At 64.2% G+C, this 20,067-nt stretch overlaps 2 protein-coding genes across 12 annotated transcripts in view; one reads left to right on the top strand and one right to left on the bottom strand.

Annotated features, from left to right (window-relative positions):
- BIN3 (bridging integrator 3) overlaps positions 1-12,946 on the top strand; it is a 39,127-nt gene extending 26,181 nt beyond the window's left edge. For all 7 annotated transcript variants that reach the window (XM_083811700.1, XM_083811698.1, XM_083811695.1 and 4 more), the window contains 3 exons: positions 5,057-5,198; positions 6,818-6,952; positions 12,113-12,946. In XM_083811700.1, the coding sequence (XP_083667826.1) occupies positions 5,057-5,198; positions 6,818-6,952; positions 12,113-12,259 (424 nt within the window). In that variant the 3' untranslated portion in view covers positions 12,260-12,946. The remainder of the gene's footprint in view (positions 1-5,056; positions 5,199-6,817; positions 6,953-12,112) is intronic.
- A 347-nt stretch (positions 12,947-13,293) lies between these two features.
- CCAR2 (cell cycle and apoptosis regulator 2) lies at positions 13,294-19,975 on the bottom strand. 5 transcript variants are annotated; one of them, XM_083811625.1, is made up of 20 exons: positions 19,845-19,975; positions 19,674-19,768; positions 19,501-19,592; positions 19,285-19,399; positions 19,050-19,176; positions 18,524-18,620; positions 18,288-18,404; positions 17,995-18,226; positions 17,770-17,883; positions 17,373-17,536; positions 16,401-16,581; positions 16,035-16,244; positions 15,767-15,958; positions 15,484-15,664; positions 15,321-15,400; positions 14,986-15,132; positions 14,772-14,895; positions 14,505-14,681; positions 14,218-14,423; positions 13,294-14,145 (listed from the first exon to the last, which is right to left on the bottom strand). In XM_083811625.1, the coding sequence occupies exons 1-20, from the start codon at positions 19,900-19,902 to the stop codon at positions 14,104-14,106; spliced, it is 2,751 nt and encodes a 916-aa protein (XP_083667751.1). In that variant the 5' UTR covers positions 19,903-19,975; the 3' UTR covers positions 13,294-14,103. The 5 variants fall into 5 exon arrangements, 4 of the variants coding, with proteins under 4 accessions (XP_083667751.1, XP_083667748.1, XP_083667749.1 ...); XM_083811622.1 differs by having other exon boundaries at positions 19,276-19,399; positions 19,845-19,963; XM_083811623.1 differs by having other exon boundaries at positions 16,035-16,241; positions 19,276-19,399; positions 19,845-19,963.
- Between the last annotated feature and the right edge of the window lie 92 nt (positions 19,976-20,067).

The raw sequence follows: 20,067 nt of genomic DNA, 5'->3' as shown, positions 1-20,067 counted from the left end.
GCAGGAGACCCGGCGGCAGGGCTGGCGAGCTAACGAAGGCGGCAGCGGTGGGATCCTGACGGCGCTTTGAGCCCCCGTGGCAGCTCCCTGCCCCTTAATTACGGCAGGCTGGAGCGGAGACGAGGTGGCAACAGTATTTATAATTCAGAGAGTCGGGTGATTTATTATTTTTTTCTTAAAAAAAATAAATAAATAAATGATTTTTTCAGGGCTAAACCGTCATCCTAAGAGGAGCTCTCCGGCACGTTTCCCCCTGTCCCCTGGCGGGCAGCGGGGGGGCAGTGATTTGGATTTCCTTTTTGTTATCCCCTCGTATCTCCCCTCACCTGCTCCTCCTAAGCTGCCTGCGCCGTAATCCGCTGCCTAAAAAGTGACAAGGAGCAGCGGCAGCTTATTCTGCAAGCCGCTTTCGTGGCCGGGGCCCTAATGCGCCGTGCTGCTGCTGTTTTACCTCCGCTCCCGCGCTGCTTTCGGCACCGTACCCAGCACGTTTCCTCGGAGCCACCTCCAATCTTCACTTTTTTTTGTGTTAAAAAGGGGGGGCACGGAGCAAGAGGCTGGGGTCTGGGCATGTTTTCGGCTGTCAGAACCGCTCGCCTGGTGTAAAAGCAGGGCCTGGGTGGCACGTCCAGGGGATGGTGTTGGGCTTATCGGTGAATACCGACACCTGGGGGGCTTTCCATCCCTCTGTCGGCGCGTTTTGCAGCGGGAGGAATCCTCCTTCTCCTTGCTCCACGTGCAGGGGATGGGTGAAACGACCAGGATTTGCTTTAGAGGCTTCCCTTGGCTTGCTAAAATGCGGCTCCTGCTGCTGGGGTCGGTGTTTTGAGCTCGTTTCCGTTCCCTTTGCTTTTTGGCGGTCGCTCCCCCTCGAGGGCTCGCCACCCCTCATCCCTTGTCTTCGAGCCCGGCTGCCGGGGTTAAAACGCTGAATTGGGAAAAGATTTGGGATGCTCACGGGGTTGTTGGGGCAGGGACTGGGAGGCAGGGGGATGTGCTTGGAGCTGTTGGGGGCTTTTTTGGCTGCCAGGCTTTCCACCAGGAGGGTTTGCAATTAACACGCGGGATGTTTGTGCGGCCGCTCGGCCGTTCGTTACGTCCTGGGAGTAACTTGGCAGGCGCGGGGATCTTCCTATCGCCCGCCGCCTGTGTTTACCACCCCTGGCACTTGGCTTGAGATCGCGTTTCTGTACGCGGCTCCCTCCTGTAAAAGGGGGAAAAAAACCCGGGCAGGGCTTCAAAATGGCAAAGAAAGCCAATTCTCCCCGACCTTTGGGTGAATCTCAGTGCTCACGGGCTAACGGGGAGATCATCCGGAGGGACTGAATTCCTTCGAGGGGCAGCCTCGTCTCGCTGCGGGTCGGGCCGGTGGAGCAGCACGCTTCCCTGCCTGAGCTGATCTAAATCGCGTGAAAATGAAGCCAGGTGGCTCAGCGACCCGCTGCGAGCATCTCCGGCACGGGACGAGCTCACCGAGGTGTCCGGGGAGGGTCAAGGGGGGGCTCAGGCTCCTCCTGCTCCTGCCAGGGAGAAGGAAAACCTCGCCGAGACACGGCCGGAGATGTCACCAGCCAAGCCGGCACCCGACGGGGTTTCGATGGTTTTTATTCAGCCCCACGACTTGGTGGTTAGGGGCCGAGGAGCTGGCACGGTGCGTCGCGCTCACGGCTGCTTACAGGGCTGAACACCCCCCTGCCTCTGAAAAGCAGAAATAATCCGTGCATTAAAAGGCCTTGGGAGACAGTAGCTGCTGTGCCTACACGGTACCAGCCTCGATCTGCAGCTTCAGCAGCGATTTTTATTTTTTTAAAGCACCAACGGAGTACGGTGGCCTCCCGTTACGGGCCGCAAAATCTCACCGAGTCGATGCTAGGGACAAAAAAGGGGAAAAAAAAAATGATCGAGTTGATGCTAGGGACAAAAAAGGGGAAAAAAAATGATCGAGTTGATGTTAGGGACAAAAAAGGGGAAAAAAAACTGCTCGAGTTGATGCTAGGGACAAGAAAACGATCCAGCCTTTTTGGCTTTAAAACCAGATTTAACTTCAAAGCGCGTGGAAAGTATGCCGCCGATGGTCTCCTGCGTTCTCCCTTGCTGCTTTTCGGAGCCAAAGGCTTTGCTCTTGCCCTGCGGTACGGGGTTTGTCGGATGTAAAAGGGCTGCACGCTAATTCTCCGCTCCTCTCAGTGACTCTTTTCATGTGTGAGCACCGGGGAAGTGCCGAGCGGGGCGGGAGAAAGCTCTCAAAAGACGGGAAAAACGCAGTTTAAATCCAGCACAGGGTGCTGACACGATGCTTGGCAGCCCCGGAGGTGGCTTTTGGTGCTCTGCCACCCCACAAGCTGGTGACGGGACCGTTCCCGGCCCCGTGCCCGACTTCTCCTGCCCCACACATCGCGGGGGAGCAGCTGGGCTTGTGGGGTCGAGGCCACCCCGTCAGCACCGGGGAGACAGCCGGTGGTTCAAGGTTCTTTGCCCCCTGTCGGGGACGTAACCCAGAACTCAAGACGTGGCCCTGTGGCCTGATGGCACTGCCCGTCCCCGTTCCCAGCTCGTTAATAATCGGGATTATTTCTGCAGGAGCTGCAACCGGGAGCTGCTGACGTTACGGTTTCGCTGCTGGCACGGAGCGTGTGCGCCTTTGTGCCGTGTCCGCCTCGAAATCGGGGCACCCCGACCCCTCCCTCGGTGCAGCCCCTTGTTCCCGTGCCACGTCCCTCAGCCACCCAGCCCTTTCGGGGCACGTTTTGGGGGCACCGTGCGGAAAAAGAGGAGGAATTTTCGCCGCAGCCCGTGGGGACGGTGAGCCCGGCGCTCGGAGCCCTGCGCAGCCGGGGACCCGGTGGGAGCCCCCGCAGGCTGCTGGCGTCCCGCTGTAACGGCGCGGGAGGTTTACCATAAAAAGCAATGTCAGGGCAGCAGCATCTGACACTCGGGGGGCCAGCTGGATGGCAGGGTGACGCCCGGCCGGCGTCCCGCTCCCTGATGACTTTTTCAGGTTGCACGGGGCCGTAATTCAGCTCCCCAGCTGCGCCTCCCGCGATGGACACGGCTGGCGGAGCCCGCGGCGGGTGGCACCGTCGTTCCCGCTGCCGGGACGGGGGGGCTGCCCCAGCGGGTGGTCGTCTGGAGACCGCTGTCCCCGTGGGGTGTCCTCGGGAGGGTGCCCCGGGGAGGTCGGGGGGGCTCTCGGGGGCGTTCGGGAGCGGCAGCCGGGTGGTGGCTTTGGGGTTTTGCTCGGAGTGGGGACGCCAGCGGGTGAGCGCGTGGCAGCGTGGGTGTCCTCAGCCATCGGGGCCTCGTCCAAACGAGGAATAATTAAACCCCAACCTGCTAAAGCTCGGGGACAAAAGGCTCCGGCTCTGTGCACGGTGGCAGGGCAGGGCGGCACCTTCGGGGTGAGCACGGGGAGATGAGGTTTTCACGGCACCGGCCTCGCCGTGCGCTGCCGCGGACGCCCGGGGCTGGAATTTGGGAGCGAAGCTCCGGGTCCTGCCCTCCCCTCCCCCAGAGCTGCTGCCTGCCTCTGCTGCCGCGCTCCGAAATATTCCCTCGTCCTCACCGTCGGATGTTCCCGTTCCCTCGATTTGTAAGACGTTTTAATAATAGGAAGCTTCCCCTGGCCTGGCGCGTTGTTGGCTGCCGCCAGTCAGGTTTGGGGTGCGGAGCGCTTCTCCAGCCGTGCCGTACGGGAGACGGGGATTTGGGGTGAGGGATTGCCCCAAAAAGCTGGGGAACGGGGCCGGCAGCTGTAGCCGTGACTTATTTTTCCTGCTCCCTTCACCTTTGGGTGGCTCGGCAAAGCCCAGGGCGGAGCGAGCCCCACTCACGGCACGTGCAGGTGCTTGGGTTTTATTTCTCAGGGCTCGAGCAGGATTTTTTTGGGGGCTGGGATTGATCCCGAGAGCTGATCCTTGAGAAGGGGACCGCAGCCGACGGGCAGAGGCAGGGCACCACGCAGGGACGTTCCTGAACACTTCGGTGCCGCTCCCGTGCCTGCTTTTTGCTTTTCGAAGCCAAATATTGGGGAAAAAAAAACGCGTTAGCTAGCTACGCACGCACAAGGAAATGGGGAAAAAGTGTTATTTTTTTTTTTCCTCTTTGCTTTGCTCGCCCGAATTAACAGCATTGTTCTCCGGGGCAGCTTCCGTCCCCGTCCCAGATAAGGCAGCTTTCCCTGTTCTTGAACACGGCAGCTGGGAGAGAGGGGGAAAGCCGTTAAAAATAAAGAATTGATGGTAAAACCAGAAGGGCTGGCAGGCAAGCCCAGAAGCAGGTTGGGACCTTCAGAGCGCTTTTACCAGGCTTCCCAAAACGGGGTAGATTTTCATAATAATTGTTCAGAAACACCCCCCGAAACTCGTGGATGGACCCTAACAAAAACCCCAAAACCTTGGCAAGGACTCACAAATCATGTCTATGTATAACGTCAGCCTTTCTTCCAGCCTCCTGGAGGAACCTAAGGAAAGCTTTTGGGCTGGGACCGGGCTGTGCTGACCCCCCCGGGTGTTTTTATTCAGCATTTTCTCAATCCTGGCCCTGCACCGGGCTGACTTTTGGAAAGGAGCGGGGCCGGCGGCACGAGGGCAGAGCAGGGATTGCAGCTCCCGGCCGTGTTTCTCCTCCGTCCCCTGCGTTTTGCCGTGCCGGGGCCGTATCCTGCGCCCTGCTGGCCCCTCTCAGCGCCTCCCAGGGCTTCGTTTGCTTCTCCTGGCCCGTGGTGGTGCAGCTGTTGGAAGAAGCTGCGGGAGATCTGAGGGGCTTTGTAGTGCAGCGACGGCGCGTGACGAAACGGGGATTTAGGGGCACCTGGGGCGCGACGGCGGCGCTTTTTCCCCAGCTCCACCGGCCTGTAGGGACAGCGGCGGGGGCTGCCGAGTGTCCCCTTTGCAGTTTGGGGTCTTTGGGGTGGCAGATTGCTTGGGGGGGCTTTTGGGGTGGCACATTTCCCCGGGTGGCTTGGGGGTGGCAGATTCCCCGAGGGGCTTTGGAGTGGCAGGTTGTCTTCGGTGTCCCATCCCCGCTCAAACCCCCCCCGTCCTCTTCTCCCCGGCAGGTTCAGCAGCGTGTTCCCCAGCCTGAACATGGCAGTGAAGCGCCGCGAGCAAACCCTGCAGGACTACAAGCGCCTGCAGTCCAAGGTGGAGAAGTACGAGGAGAAGGAGAGAACCGGCCCCGTCCTCGCCAAGCTGCACCAGGTACGGCCCCGAAGCCTTGGGGCAACCCTGGCCACGAGCTACGTGGCCACTTGGGAGCCCAGGGCTGGGGTGAAGCCCTCTCAGAGCCACGCTGAGCTCTCTGTTTGCAAAATAAAGGGAAATAAAAAATCCACGGGAAGCGAAAACGCCGGGATGAGCGGGCGGCGGGCGGAATTCCCCTCGCCCTCAGCGCCTGCCCGAGCAGCTGTACGCAGAAGGGCAGAGCTCAGAGCCCCCCGACTCGGCGTGCTTGCCACCTGTTGCAAAAAAAAAAAAAAAAATTCGTCCTGGAAAATCGCAGTAACGGGTCAACAGGCGGCTTCGCCAGATTCCCTTTTCTCTCCCAAATTTGAGCAGAATCGCCACGATTTTATTATTAAATTCTCGCCCGAAGGCCCGCTCCCGCAGAACGTTTGCGGGATCCTGGAAGGGGCCGGGCGACTTTCTCGGGAGCCAAAAGACCGTGGGTTTTCTGAAGACAAAACGAAGTTTTGTGTTAAAGAACAGCCCTATCGGCGCTGACAAAAGAGACCCCAGATTTAGCCATAAGCCGCTTACTTTGCTTAGCCTCGGTGCCTAAAGCTGCGGCTGGAAAACTGCGAGGGCTTTTGTCCTGGTGATTAAGCAGGTTTTAGTTATTTCATTTTTTTTCACCCTAATGAACTTCCCTGTGATATAATTTCCCCCCCCCCCCCCCCACAAAGACCTTAGCTCACCGCAGCGGGAGCTCAGACGCCCGCTGGAGCCAGAGCTGCTCTGAAGAAACCCCAAAACCCCAAATTTGCGTCCCCGAATTCGGTGGCGAATTGGGGGGGATCTCAGCAAGGGCTCGCCGTCGAGTTTTGTGCCTTTTTTTTGGCACAAAGCCCGGCGCTGCTCGACGCTGGATGAGTTCAAACACCTCCCCGCTGAATTAAAGCGCTCCCAGTCCCAGCCTAGCCGCCTTTCTGCCCGATTCCTGCCCGACCCCAAATTCGCTCCTTTCCACCCGGCGTCGCGCGCGGGGTTTTTGGCACCGTGGTGCCCCCCCCCCACCCCTCCCGCCCGTCGGAATTGCGGCGGGATTAAGCGGCAGACTTGGACGGGTCTAATATTTCACTGCCCACCCCCTCCTGCCCTTTTCCACACCATCCCGGAGACATTTCCCTTTCTCCCCACGCTTCTGTTTAAAGAAGCCGGGTGGGCTCGCTCAGCTGAAGGTCACGGGCGAAAGCGGAGAGGGGAGAAGCTCTTGGGAATCGCAGGGCGTGAGGATGGGGGGGACACGGCCCTGGGGGGACACGGCCATGGGGGGACACAGCCCTAGGGGGACACAGCCCTGGGGACACAGCCCTGGGGGCTCAGCACCAGCTTGGCCAGTCCCGGAGCCGCTGGGGTGTCCTCTGGGGACATTTTTTTGCCCGCATCCTCCTGCAGGGAGAGGAGCAGCCAGCCCGTGGTCTCGTCTCCAGCAGCCCCTGTGGTGTACCGAGGCTTTCCCGATGGCCTGGGGCAGAGCTGGGGCCCAAAATTTGGGTTTTCTGGCCACCGGTCGTCCTCGGGTCAGGGCACATCCTCGCAGCTCTGCCCACGGCAGGGCTTTCCCCGGCGCCTGACTCCCCTCCCGTCTCGTTTCGCAGGCCCGCGAGGAGCTGCGGCCGGTGAAGGAGGACTTCGAGGCCAAAAACAAGCAGCTCCTGGAGGAAATGCCCAAGTTTTACAGCAGCCGCATCGATTACTTCAAGCCCAGCTTCGAGTCCCTGGTCCGGGCGCAGGTGAGATTAGCTCCGGAGGTCCCCCTGGGCCTGAATTGCCCTCGAGCGAGCCACTTTCTTGAGCTGAGCACCACCTAGGTAACACGTAGCCGTCCTCTGGCTCCTGTACCCAAACCCGCAGCGATTTTATTACTGCGAAAGGGCAGAGGGAGCGATGCTGGGACACCGGGCAGGTCGCCGGGGGGTGCTGCCCTGGCAGAAGAACAGGCTGGCTTCCTGCTGGCACCCGTGGTGCTGTGGTGCGGGGCTGCCTGCCCGACAGAAGGGACATCTGGGGGTGATTTCACCGTTTCCTGCAGATCTGCCTCAAATCAGGTCCGTTCCTGGTGCCCGTGCCACGTCCTGCCCCGTGTGGAAGGCGCTCCGAGCCCTGCTTGTACGTTAACCGCCGGCGTCCGGTGGCTCGCCGGCTCTGTTGTGCTTTCGCGCTCGTGGTCCTGAGCTCGGATTTTGGTGGCGATGAGGAAAGAAACGCTCAGGGCTCAGCCTGAGGATTTCTGGCTGGTGGTAACCAGAGCTGGCGCCTGCTGGCAGAGGCAGGGGAGGCTGCGTAATGCGCGCACGGAGGGTTTGCGGGAGGGGGTGGCCTACATAAAGCCCAGCTTTGCTTTCCTTCCCGTCCTCAGCTCGCTCCCGTGCTTTGCTGCTGCTCCTCCTTCGCCGCCTTCTCCTCTCGCCCCTTCCTCGAGGCTGCGGAGGAACAGCACCGGGATCTGACCTGCGTCGAGCACGGGGGAACAGCGCTGGGCTCCCCCCCTTAGCACGGTCTTGTCCAGGCGGGTAGGATTTGGGGCTCCAACGCCTTCTCCCCCCGCTGCAGGAGCTTTGGGAAGGGCTGACCCTCGGGCACCTCGGCCACCTGCGTGCGCTGAGCACCGGGAGGCGGCGACATCCCCGCCGCTGCTGGCGGGGGCGTTCGTAAAGGCGCTGCTGCGGTGACCCAGGCGCCGCGGGACGGCTGCGGGGAGAAGGAGCACGTGTCTGGGCTCACCTCCGGCTCGGGGTGGGGGCCTCGCCGCAGAGCTGCCTGCAGGCTGATTCACCTAGCAGATGGCGCCCGTTCCCCCCGCCGCCGCCTGGTTCGGTGCTGGGGATGCTGTTCGAGCTGTTCCCTTAGCAATCGGGAGCGCGGGGCTCTGTGTTGCAGCCGTGGCAGCTGAAACAACCAGACTCCCTGGAGCCACGGCGAAGTTTCGCCGGCCCTTCCCCCTGCCAAGCTACGCGAACCCTCCCCGGCCGCTCGCTGTGGGTGGCTCGTTTGGCCGAGACCTTGAAACCCAAACGCCGGCTGCCCGATCTGGGCGTCAGGGGAGCTGCTGGCGCTTTCCCCGGAGAGAGCAGCCTTGCCCCTCCGTCCTTGCCCAAAACGTCCCTGCCTCCTTTTTTTTCTGCCGGCTGGCCGCTGCCTCCGCTCGTCGGGAGCCCGGCGTGGATGCTGGGGTGAGCCGGAGCAGGGTGCCCCGAGCAGGGTGCCCCGAGCAGGGCGCAGGGTGCCCCAGCACCCGACACAGGGCTGCTCCCCACCCTGCTGCTCCCACAAACCTCGTTGGTGCCCCCCCTGCCCCGTTCTGCACACCCCAGGGGCCGCGCAGCGTTTCCCCTGCTGCAGATGGCTGAAAAAAAAAATAAATAATAAAAAAAAAAGGGGAAGTGGCTTGCCCAAGGTAACTTAATGAGTCAGTGGTGAGCCAGGAATAGCACCCGGGAGCCCTGACTCACTGCAGCGGCTGCTCACCTGCAGGGGCCTGGTGGCCAGGGGAATGGTGGCAGGGGTGCTGTGGCCCTGTCCCCATCCCTGTCCCTATCCCTGACCTCATCCCATCCCCATCCCGTCCCCATCCCCGTCCCCATCCCCGTCCCCATCCCATCCCCATCCCTATCCTGTCCCCATCCCATCCCCATCCCATCTCCATCCCCGTCCCCATCCCATCCCCATCCCCATCCTGTCCCCATCCCATCCCCATCCCCTCTCCATCCCCATCCCTATCCTGTCCCCATCCCCATCCCGTCCCCATCCCATCCCCATCCCATCTCCATCCCCGTCCCCATCCCGTCCCCATCCCATCCCCATCCCATCTCCATCCCCATCCCCATCCCGTCCCCATCCTATCCCCATCCCCATCCCATCCCCATCCCCATCCCATCCCCATCCCATCCCCATCCCTTTCCCCATCCCCATCCGGGGGCCAGAGCTGCGCTGCCCGGTGCCAGCCCATTCACCCCACACCCCGCTTTGGGGCTGAGCTCTGCCTCCACGCCTCGCTGAGCAGCTTCTCGGGGCTTTTTCGTTGCTTGGTGCAATTTCTATTTTCAGCCCCCCCCCCACCGTACCTCTAGCAGCGATCGCTCGAGGAGCACGGCCCACAGGGGCTGCCCGGCAGGGGCATGGGTGCACGGCTCTCAAGGAACCGGGGGGCGTGCCGGGCTCCGTGATGCTCGGAGACCTCGTCCCTGAGGAGAAACTGCCACGTGGCGGAAGCCCCGGTGCGAAATGGCACAGTTTTCCTTTTTTTTTTTTTTCTGGCCCTGGAAAAAGCAGGGGGCTGAAGTTAGACGTGGTGAGCGGCGTGGCGATGGGCAGGGAACGGGGATTGGGATCAGGGACTGGGATCAGGGACTGGGAACAGGGACGGGGATCAGGGACTGGGATCAGGGACTGGGATCAGGAGTTAGGAACAGGGACAGGGAACAGGGACTGGCTGCTGAGCCTCTCCCCTACAAGAGAGGGAAAAATGGCCCCGGAGCAGCGGCTGTAGGGCTTTGACCCTAAGCAGCCCCTCCGAGGCCGTCGTGCCAGGCGCTTGGGTTCCCATGGCACGGCTTGGAGCCGGGTGTGTCCTGCCGGCGTGCCACGAGGGAGCAGAGGCTCTAACATCCCCCACCAAATGCTTCTGTCCACCCACGTGCCCGGGCTGAGCCGGCGGAGGCAAATATTTCCCCGGCTGGGAGCTTTGAAGTGGCCCCGTGGAGATGAAAGGGGGGGGGGGGGGGAGTGTTGGTGCCCCGTCGGCGGCGCGAGCTCACGAGGAACACTTCCTCCCCTCGCCGAGCTTTGTTTTCCAGCTAGAAGACGTGATACCGCCCCGGGTTCGTGGCGAAGCTGGGAATTAAACGGGGATTTCGAGCCCGGCTGCATGGCCACGGTGGGCTTGGGGCCCTGGCAGCAGCCCCAGAGCTTTGTTTCGCGCGGGACCTACAGTAACGCGCGCGCTGCCCCGTCGTAAATGGGATCTATAGAAAACGGGGAGAACAGGGTGTCCCGAAACAGAATTAGTTCGAGACAGGTGTGCTCGGGGCCCTTGGCTCCGTCTCAAAACGCGAGCTGGAGATGGGATTCGAGGGGACGTGGCCGGAGCTTGGGGCAGCCAGAGCTGGAAAAGTACTGAGCCGCTGGCAGGCAGCGGGCACAGGGCCACCAGAGGGGTGACACCGCGGTGTCCCCATCTCCTGGTGATGCTCCGGGGGCTCCTGCCCTCCCCGGTGCCCCCCCAGACGGCCAGGACCCCGGCCGAGGAAGGCTTTGGTGGCGCAGCCCACGAAGGAGGGCTCCTGGGCAGGGCGGCCGCGTCCTCGCAAGCCCCCGTCCCTCCCCGAGCCAGCCCGGCCGGGAATTCCTCGCCCTCGCCTCCGAGCTTGGCTCTGAGTTTTCACCCCGATTTCTTTGGGGGGGAGGAATAACGTGTCTGCGGGACCGCCGCGGTCAGGTGCAGGAGGCGGCAAGCCGTGCAGCCACCCCACAAATTCCTACTGGGGAGGCTCTGGGTCCTACTGGGAGAGGCATTTCCCCGAGGGGACCCGGAGAAACGGCGCCTCCTGCGAGAAGAGCCTCGGTTTGGGGGGGGTTTGGGGGGGGGGGGGAAACAGCACCCAAAATATTTGCCCTGACTCGGGAGGGCACTTGGAGGGCACCGAGCTTTATTCGGCCCCGTGGCATCGTGCGCGGTGCCCCCAGGTGGGTGCCACGGAGATGCGGGGTGCCCTGGAGGTTTTGGGGGGGGGCGCAGGGTGGGGTGGGGGGCCACGGGGGGAGCGGGGCTGTGCCGGGAGCGCTGCAGCCCCTCGCTGGCAGCCGTGCCACCGCCGCGGGCTGCGTTAGTCACCGTGAAAATGAGCCCTGCTGCTGAATCACCACCCCGGCCCCGCGGCAGCCCCCGCCGCACCCCACCAGCGGTGGAAAGGGGGAGGGGGGGGATCGAGCAACGAAAGGGGTCCGGGCCCCCCCCCAGCAGCTGCCCCGGTCCTGCCCAAAATCAGCATCGCTTGGAGCGAGAGATGGGGAGGCAGTCTCCATGGAGACCACGGGTACCCGCACCGGCACCGTGCCGCGTGCCCCCGCCGCCAGCCTCGCCTGTGCCCCTCTGCGAAATGGGGCCAGGAGCAGCGGGAGCGCCCCCAGACCCCCCCCCCTTGGGGTGGGGATTTGGGAACGGCACGGGGCGGGCGGGGGGCTTCTTACGGCTCCAGCCCTGCGCTTGGGGGAATGGGGCTGGGGGGGCATGGCGTGGATGGGGCTGCATTTCCCCAGGGGTGGGGGGGCTGGATTTCCCCAGGGGCGAGCGGGGGCGATGCGTGGCACAACCCCAAACCCACACCCCAATTCTCCCCCCCCCCAGGCAGCCGAGCACCTCCTCTTCCTCCCCCAGGGCCCAACTCTGGCTCCCTCCCTGCCACCCAAGCCCGGTGCCATCTGCCTGCACCGACCCGCTGGCTGCGGGAAGCGCAGCTCGGTGCCGGGGTTAATTGACGGAGCTAATTAGCACATTATTAAGACCCCCCCCCACCATCTTGCGGGGTATCAGATGCCCACGGTCCCCCTGCGTGCGTCGCAGGGACCTGTTGCGGGGCTGGCCGTGCCCAGCTCCGGTGCCACCAGCTCCGGTGCCACCAGTGCCAGGGCAGGGACATCCCAGCTGGGCGCGAGCGGCGAAGGGCAGCGCGTTATTAAAACGCGGTGAGCTGGAATAATCCAAGGGGGGGGGGGTGGCATCGCCCCAGGGGAGGCAGCTATTTTGGAACCAGAAACACAAAACCGACGGGCGCTCTCGGGCAGCGCTGCACCCCTCGGGAGCCTGGCGGGGTAAGGGTGGGGGGACCCCCGGTAACGTGGGGGGGGGAACCCCCAGCTCTGCTCACTTGCCCCCCCTTTTTTCTCCCCCCCAGGTCGTCTACTACACGGAGATGCACAAGATCTTCGGGGACCTGACGGCGCAGATCGACCAGCCCGGCCTGAGCGACGAGCAGCGGGAGCGGGAGAACGAAGCCAAGCTGAGCGAGCTGCGGGCGCTCTCCATCGTGGCCGACGACTGAGGGCTGGGGAAGACGGGGGGGGCACCGCTAACGAGGCTGGGGATGGAGCCCCCCAACTCCTGAGCCCCCTCCCTGCCTTCTCCGGGGACGCACAGATGGATGGTGCAGGGTTTAGAGCTCCGGCTGTGCCATTTTCCGCCCCAGCAGCTCTGCCCTCGTGCCACGGGGCCTCCTGGGGCAGGGAGGGGGCACAGTGCAGGGCCCCCCCCAGTGCTGTGAGGCTGCGGGATGGGCAGCCGCGGGCATCCCCGTCTTGTTTCTGCCCTCCTGACTTTTGGGAGCCTGGCTTCTCGTTAAATAGGTGGTTGTGGGGCAGCTCAGCCGAGAAAAGGAGGGGGCTGCGCCCTCCTGCCCTCACCCAGCACCGGTGCGGAGCTCCCTGCTGGCTCCCCGTGCCAGGATCCGGCCCAGGCTCCTTGCCCGTAGGGTGTTCGTTTGGTGCCTTAGAAGGAGCCCGGGACCCCCACAGGGAGGGCAGAAGCATTCAGAGTCCCATGGGATGCAGTTTTGGGGAGCTGGTCGTTCGAGGACTGCGCCTCCTGCCCGGAGGGTGAGGGGTTCCCCCCTGAATGCAACCCGTTCCCAGCAGGAAGGGTGCGAAGTGCCTCGGGGGAGCCCTCACCCGACCAAACACTGTTAAAGGGGAAAGAGATTGGGAACGGGACAGATTAAAGCCAAGAGCTGAAAGTCACCGTGCCGGGGCTGCTGATTTCCGTGGGGCTGCCCCTGCAGCTTGGAGCATCGCTCGCCCGGGCGCCGGGTGGCCCCGTGCCAGGCTGGGAGAGCAAAAGCATGGGGCTGAAAACGTGAAAAAAATGAAATGAGGGCGAAAAACAACAAATCCAGGGAAAAGGGGCAGGGAGCAGGGGGCACAGAGGTTCCCGGAGCAGAGGCAGAGGGGTGCTTTGCAGCAGAGGGATGCTTCCCAAAAGTTTTTTTCCCCAAAAGCAGCCCGCGGTGCCGCTGCGCCGGGCTGCTGCCGCCCTCTGCTGCCACCAGGCAGCACTGCTGGGGACAGGAGGGGGACACCGAGCTGCCGACAGTATTTATTGAGGGTTTGGGGTGGAAAAGAGATATAGAGGGCCCGCAGAGAGCCGGAGAGGGTGGGAAAAGAGAGAAGGGGATGGAATAGCCACGGCCTGCTACCCAAAGGGACTCTGAGAAGAAAGATCTCCAGTTAAACACGAGGTGCTGCCGCTTTTTACAGTCTAAAACTGAATTAAATCCTGAGCTGGGGGCTTCCTCTTTGCCCTACTACCCGTCTTCAAGCTCAGGGACAGGGAGGAGAGGCGGCATGAGCCCTGACAGCCGCCCCCTGCATCCCTCCGGACACAGCTCCTGGGGCACAGCCCCGGGCCAAGCCAGGGCTGCAGAGCCCCAGCCCTAAATCCTACGGGGATGGGAGCTTCCCCGGGGGCTGCCGGGTTTGGGAAAGCTGTTAGAGGGCCTGCACGAAGCGCCAGGCTGACCCCTAAGGCCGGGGGCTGCCACACAGCGAGGGGCAGCCCCCGGTGGGTCTGGTTGGGGGCCCTCTGTCCTATTAAAAATAAAAATAAAACTCTCTCTGTCCCTGCTCACGAGGTCAGCTATGGCGCATGGCGCTGTCCTGCCTCCCCTGCACCCACGCTGGGCTGCAAGGTTCCCTACGGCCGAGGTTTCCCTTACATGAGGATGATTTCTCAGCACAAACCCTGCCCCTTGCTGGGGCTGCCCAGGCTCCAGGTACCCAGGGCACCGCCAGCCCCGGCCTCTGCAGGAAAGGCTCAGGGGGAGCTCACAGGGACCCTGCCCACGGCCATGGGGGCACAGCCTTCGCCTGCGGGGGACACGTTTTGGCAGCGAGGTCAGCTGGAGGAGGCCGGTTCCTCTTCTAAGCAGGTGCTGGTCTGCAAGAAAAGAGCAATGAGCATGGTCTGAGGATGCTGCTGCTCGGGGATGAGGGGGGAAGCACTCCGCACCTTCTCGATGATGGCCTGGAGCTCCAGCTGCAGGGGGGCCAGGCGCTTTCTGCTCTCCTGCAGCAGCCTCCCCAGGCGCAGTTTCTGCCTCCCGGCCTCCCTCGCCCTCTCCTCTGCCTCATCCAGGCGCCGCTGAAGGTCCTGCAGCTTCGTCACCAGCGCCCGGTTGCTGGCCTCGGTGGCTGCCACCCGCAGCTGGCTCTCCTCTGGGGGACACACAGCACCCGTCAGCACCGGGCAGGATGAGGCACGGGGAGCTGGGTCCCCCCAGGCAAAGCGGCTCTCACCCAGCTTGGCCTCCAGCGCGTGGATTTTGCCCTCCAGGTAGAGCCGGCTGCTCTCCGCCTGCTCCGCCTTCTCCAGCAGCTTCCCCACGTTGAGCACCGTGCCCCCCTGGGACACCAGGCCCAATTTGGGGCACGGGGGCACCTCTGGCGGGGCAGGAAGCAGCAGAGGAAGGTTCCCTGGAAGAAGGACAACACAAGGCAGGCTCCCCACGGGGATCGCTGCACCTCGAGGGGATCCGTCCCTGCTCCATCCATCCCAGCACCTACCTGGGGGCTCCCCCTCGGCTACGGGGTCAGCGCCGGGCAGCTCCGGGTCCTCGTGGCGGCTGTAGCGAAGGTTTCGGTAGTGGCACAGGGACTGGGTCACCACCCGGTTCACCAGGCGCTTCGCCTGCCACCGCAACACAGCGCACCCAGGTCAGGACCCAGGAAAAAAAAAAAAACCCTGAGCTGGAGCCGGGTCCGAGCCCCCAGCGCTCACCTGCTCCTTGCAGAGGCGCAGCCCCAGCGTCAGGAGGATCTTCTCCAGGTCCCTGCGGTGGAGGTAGCCGCAGAAATTCAAGTCGAAGTAGACGAAGGCCAGGAGGGCGTCCAGGGGCAGGGCAGCGCCCGGGTGCAGCTCCTTGGGCTGCCGAAATGGAGGGGAGGGATGGAAGAGGCTGAGCTCGCCGTGCCGCCGCGGCGCAGACGGAGCGCGGGGCGAGTGGGACGGAGGCAGTGACTCACGCTCCTCCCCGGCTCCCCCCGCACGCACGGAGCCTCCCCTCCGTGCTCCGAGCCCTCGGTGGGGCTGGAGGGGGGCCGGGGGGTGCTCACCACGTCCTGGAGCGAGGAGAGCTCCGGCTCCGAGCGGTTGGAGGCATCGGAGCGCACCTCGGCCTCTTCCAGCTTGGCACCTGGGGAAGGGCAGGAGGGAGCACCCCCGGACCTGCAGCCCCCCGGGGAAGGGCTGAGCCCCTGCTCCGTGCCAGCTACGTACCCAACTCCTCCTCTTCCTCCTCCCGGAGCAGCAGCAGGCTGCCTTCCAGGCTCAGCGCGCACAGCTCATCCGGAGAGTCCTTGGGCTCTGCTCTGCCCTCGCTTTTAGACCTCTCCTGCTCCCCGCCTGCCGCGGCCACCTCGTTGCCCACGGGCTCCTCAGCTTCCTCTTTTGGAGGGGACTGAGCAGGGGCAGGAGATGGGGAGATGGGACAAGAGATGGTGAGACGGGGGCAGGAGATGGGGACAAGGCTCGGTGCCGCGAGGGGTCAGCGGGATCCCACCTGCTCAGCCTCCTCCTCAGCCCTGGCAGCCCCCGGAGCCACCTCCCTCGCCGTTTTGGGCTCCCTTTCTGCCTCCGGGTTCTTGTTCTCCAGCAGCTCCTCCTTCTCGGGCAGGGCCAGCAGCGCCTTGTAGAGCTTGTAGCCGAAATCCCGCTGCAGCATCTCCTGGAAGAGCTCGGCCACCACGGCCACCTCGGGAAGGGACAGAGGCACGAGGGGGGGACCTGCGTGCGCAGCCCCCCACGCACCCACGCCCCGCGGAGCCTACCTCAAAGGAGAGCTTCTCCCGCCGCCTCCTGTACTCCAGCAGGGTGTAGAGGGAGATGTTGGAGCAGGCGGCCTGCCCCTGCTGCCCAGCCGAGGGGGGACGGGCGATGAGGGCCAGGTCCCTGGGGGCAGTGGGGGCTTCGGGCTTGGCTGCTTCGGGCTCCAGCGAGGGGTCGGTGGGGTCCGTGTGCTGCTCGGGGGCCTCCGTCTGCTAAAAAAGGCCCTGCTTAGGTGGAAGTGAAGAGGCTGCCAGCTGGGCAGGCCTCTTGCCTTCTCCAAAATGTGGCCACCCGCAGAAAAAAGCCACCTTTTGGGACACCTGAACCGAGCTGCAGCCCTGGCAGCCTGACCCGTGGCACAGCCTCACCATCGCGGTGTCCTCCGGCGATGGAGGCAGCGAGGTCCCCTTCTCCTCCCCGAGCTGGCCGGAGGTTTCCCACTCCTCCAGGGACGGCATGCAGCCCCAGACGTCCGGCAGGAAGACCACCACCACCTCCCGGCGGGACGCATCGCCCTCCCGCAGGTACCTGAACTCGGCAAAGCGCACCCTGCGGCACGGCGCGGCACCATCAGGGCCAGCGCGGGCTGCCCGACAAAACCTTCCCCTCTACCGGCAGGGACGGGCCTCGAGAGGTCGTGCAGACCCCGACTGGTCACACGAAGGCCACCCACCGTCCCCATGTGGGGGGACACAGAGCGAGGCCAAACCTCGTGGCGCTCGCAGCCCAGCCCGCGCCACGGCTCGAAGCCAGAGCGCTTACGAGCATGGCTGGGACCGCGCCAAGCCTCCCCCCGGCACCGAGCTCTCCATCTCCCCTCAGCTGTTCCTTCCCCACCACATCACATGCCGGGCCAGGTTTAAGCAAAATAAAATCAGTTGCCATGGTTACGCAGAGCGGGAATGCTATATATATATACATAAAAAAAATATAGAAAATATATCTGCAGTGCAGCGACACAGCCGGGCGAGGGCCACGCTTTTTTGCACGGGCACTGGGACAGCCCAGGAGAAAGCCAAGTGCTGCCCCTCGCCCCCCATACAGCGCTGGGTGCCCTGGGGTCCCGGGGGGGGGTGGGGGGGACAGGAGGCAGGGTAAGCCCCCTGCTCCTGGGGATGCTCCCCAAAAAACCATCGAAGCTGCCAGCAGCCACTCACCGCACGGTGTTTGCGCACCTGCGGGGATGCGCCCGGTGCGCTCCCGGCACGGGGCTGGGCAGGAGGGCTCCGTTTCCCACAGTACCAGCGGGTTTCTTGCACCACCCACCGGATCCCAGAGCCACGAGAGCTCCCAGGAGGGGAAGATTTAACCCCACGCCGCGCTTCCCCACAGCCACTCACCACTTGGTGCAGCCGCTCAGGTCCAGCCCCGCCTGCGCCCTGGCGCAGCGCACGGCCGTGCGGACCAGCACCACGGGGTCGGCCTCGGGGTCGGGGCCGTCCAGCGACGGGGACCATTCCCCCCCGATGAGCACGGCTTCGTCCTCCTTCCTCCCCAGCAGGAACTAGGGAGAGGCAGGCGCTGAGCACGGGCTGCATCGTGACTGCCCCCCTTCATCCCCAAAGCCCCCGTTCCCAGGATTTTGCAGAGCCCCCAGATTTTTTGCAGATGCCACCGCAGCAGGAATAATTTTAGAGGACAGCGCGCCACCAAACCTCCCTCTCCCGAGGGCTTTCCCCAAAAGCAGGGGGAATTCAGCCCGGCCCAGCCCGCACCGCGCGCTCTCTGGGCACACACCTTGATCTGCTTTGTCGGGTGCTCGGGAGCCTCCCTTTGCTCACCGGCCTCATCGACGCACAGCAGACAGGTACGGTAAAACTCCTCCAGGCCCGGGGAGGACAGCAGCAGCACCTGCGGACACAGCAGACACCCCGGGGGACATCGGGGCTGTCACCACCTCGAGTGCCGAGCTGCGCACCGAGACCCGCAGCACCTCTGGTCTTTTGGGTACCGTCACCTCACCTTGGCACTGAAGGCAGAATCGGCGTCGTGGGGAGCGGGGTCCTGCTCAGCACCCCCCTGGGGCTCCGGCACCTCGTCGGGGTCAGCCACCAGGATGCGGCTGCGGTGCCGGAGGCTCAGGGGCTGCTCGAGAGGGAAGGCGTCCAGCCAGCGCAGGCGGATGTCGTAGAAGCCTCCGGGCAGCGGGATGCTGCAGTAGCGCCGCAGGACCTCCATGGCATTGCAGGAGGGGCTGGGGGCAGGGGTCAGTGGTGCTGTGGGGTGTGGGAAGGGTCCTGAGCGCCTGCACTCACCTGTCCGGGGCGTAGGGCGCCAGGTGGACGCGGTACTGCGGCACGTCGTGGCGCGGCTTCTTCGCCGCCCAGGGCTCGGCGCCTTTCTGCTTCCTCTTCTTGGAGTCCGAGTCGTCCCTGAGGCCGTGAGAGTGGGAATTGGAAAAAAAACCACACCAGGAGCAGCACGGAGCTGTGATGGGTTTTATGGGAACCAAACCCACAGATCTCCCCCCAGGACAGTGCTGCGCCCTTACCGTCTGCCCGCGTCGCTCCTGCCCTTCGCTCCTCGCCCCGGCTGCCTCCCCAGGTGGCTCAGGGGAATGGACGGGGGCGACGGGAAGAAGTTCACTGCTGGGGGGGAAAAAACAGGAATAATAAGAGGTGGCGGAGAGGTTCTGCCCCCGGAAAACCCAAAGGTCTGCAGCATCCCCGTGCTGGGCAGCCCAGGTGGGGCTTCGAGGGGAGGCAGGAGGCACCAGGGCAACCCGTGATGCTTGGGGACATCCGTGACACCTGGAGCATCACCAGGACAATCCCCAATGCCTGGGGCACCCGTGACACCCAGGGCATCACCAGGACAACCTGTGATGCCCAGGGCACCCGTGACACATGGAGCATCACCAGGACAATCCACGGTGCTCGGGGCATCCGTGACACCCGAGACATCACCAGGACAATTTGAGATGCCCGGGGCATCACCAGGACAATCCCCAAAGCCCGTAGCACCTGTGACACCCGGAGCATCACCAGGACAACCCGCGGCACCCGGGGAGCACTCACGTTTCTGCGGGCAGAGCGGCGGGGCGCGGTGGGGCTGGAAGAGCAGCTGCGGCTGGGCACCGAGGATGCCCGGCTTCTGCCCCAGGGACGCCGCGTGCAGGAGCGGGGCCGGGGCTTTCAGCAGAGGCTGGGGGATGGAGCAACAAAACGGGGGGGGATGAGGTGGGACACGGGTCGGGGGCGAGCTGGGGGGGGGACGGAACAGCCCCCGGGGGGGGGTCCTCACCGCGGGTACCTGGTTGGAGAGCGTCTGCACCTTGAGCGCGTTCCACGGCACCGCCTGCCCGGGGCTGTAGGCGGCTTTCACCAGCACCTTCTCCCCGATTTGTGGCACCCGGCCCTTCACCACGCTGAACAGGGGGGGGCACGGTGGGGGGGTCCCCATCAGCAGGTTGGGGAGCTGCCCCTTGTGCCCCCCCCACCCCGTGCATCCCCCCCCCCCAGGCTGTACCTGAGCTGGAAGAAGACCTCCTCGTCCACCACCCCGAAGTAGTCGTGCAGGCTGCTGACGACCCCGATGAAGACGCGCTGCTTCTCGCCCACCTGAGGAGACCCTCGTGCTGCAGGGGGGGCCTCATTTTGGGGGGTACCCCCCCACACCTCCCCAAAAAACCATGCACCCACCTGCAGGTGCCGCGCGCCCTGCAGCAGCTCGGCGGGCACCCGGGGGGTCAGCAGGCCCGGAGGGGGCCCCAGCAAGGAGGATGAGTGGGGGGGCCCTAGAGGAGGGGGGGGGGTCAGCCAAAATTTTGGGGTGGGGGTCCCCAAAACCTCCCCAAAATCACCGCTGCGCACCTGGGAAGGGGCCCCCTGGGGGGCAGGTGGGAGCAGGCTGCCGCTTGAATTGGGCCATTTTTGGGGTGGGGGGAGGTAAAGGGGGGGGGGGTAGGGGATGGGGGGGGGGATGAGGGGATTTTGGGGGGGGGGGGCGCAGACAAAGGGGGCGGAAGCGGCGCAGCCCGAGCCGCCCGTCGGAGCGCACCGCCGGACGTGACGCCAGGGGGCGAGAGCTCCGGAG

This window comes from Anser anser, assembly GCF_964211835.1.
Source record: "Anser anser genome assembly, chromosome: 26".
NCBI lineage: Eukaryota > Metazoa > Chordata > Aves > Anseriformes > Anatidae > Anser > Anser anser.
The sequence above is the reverse complement of the archived record's forward strand: the minus strand, read 5'-3'. Positions and strand labels throughout refer to the sequence as shown.

Excerpts from the sequence above, each read along its gene's own strand:
- CCAR2 (XM_083811622.1), bottom strand. The coding sequence starts at position 19,902 with ATGGCCCAATTCAAGCGGCAGCCTGCTCCCACCTGCCCCCCAGGGGGC. Across the intron at positions 17,884-17,994 it reads ATTCTGCCTTCAGTGCCAAG|GTGCTGCTGCTGTCCTCCCC; the intron begins GTGAGGTGACGG and ends CTGTGTCCGCAG. Across the intron at positions 14,682-14,771 it reads AGCCGAGGGGGAGCCCCCAG|GGAACCTTCCTCTGCTGCTT; the intron begins GTAGGTGCTGGG and ends TCCTTCTTCCAG.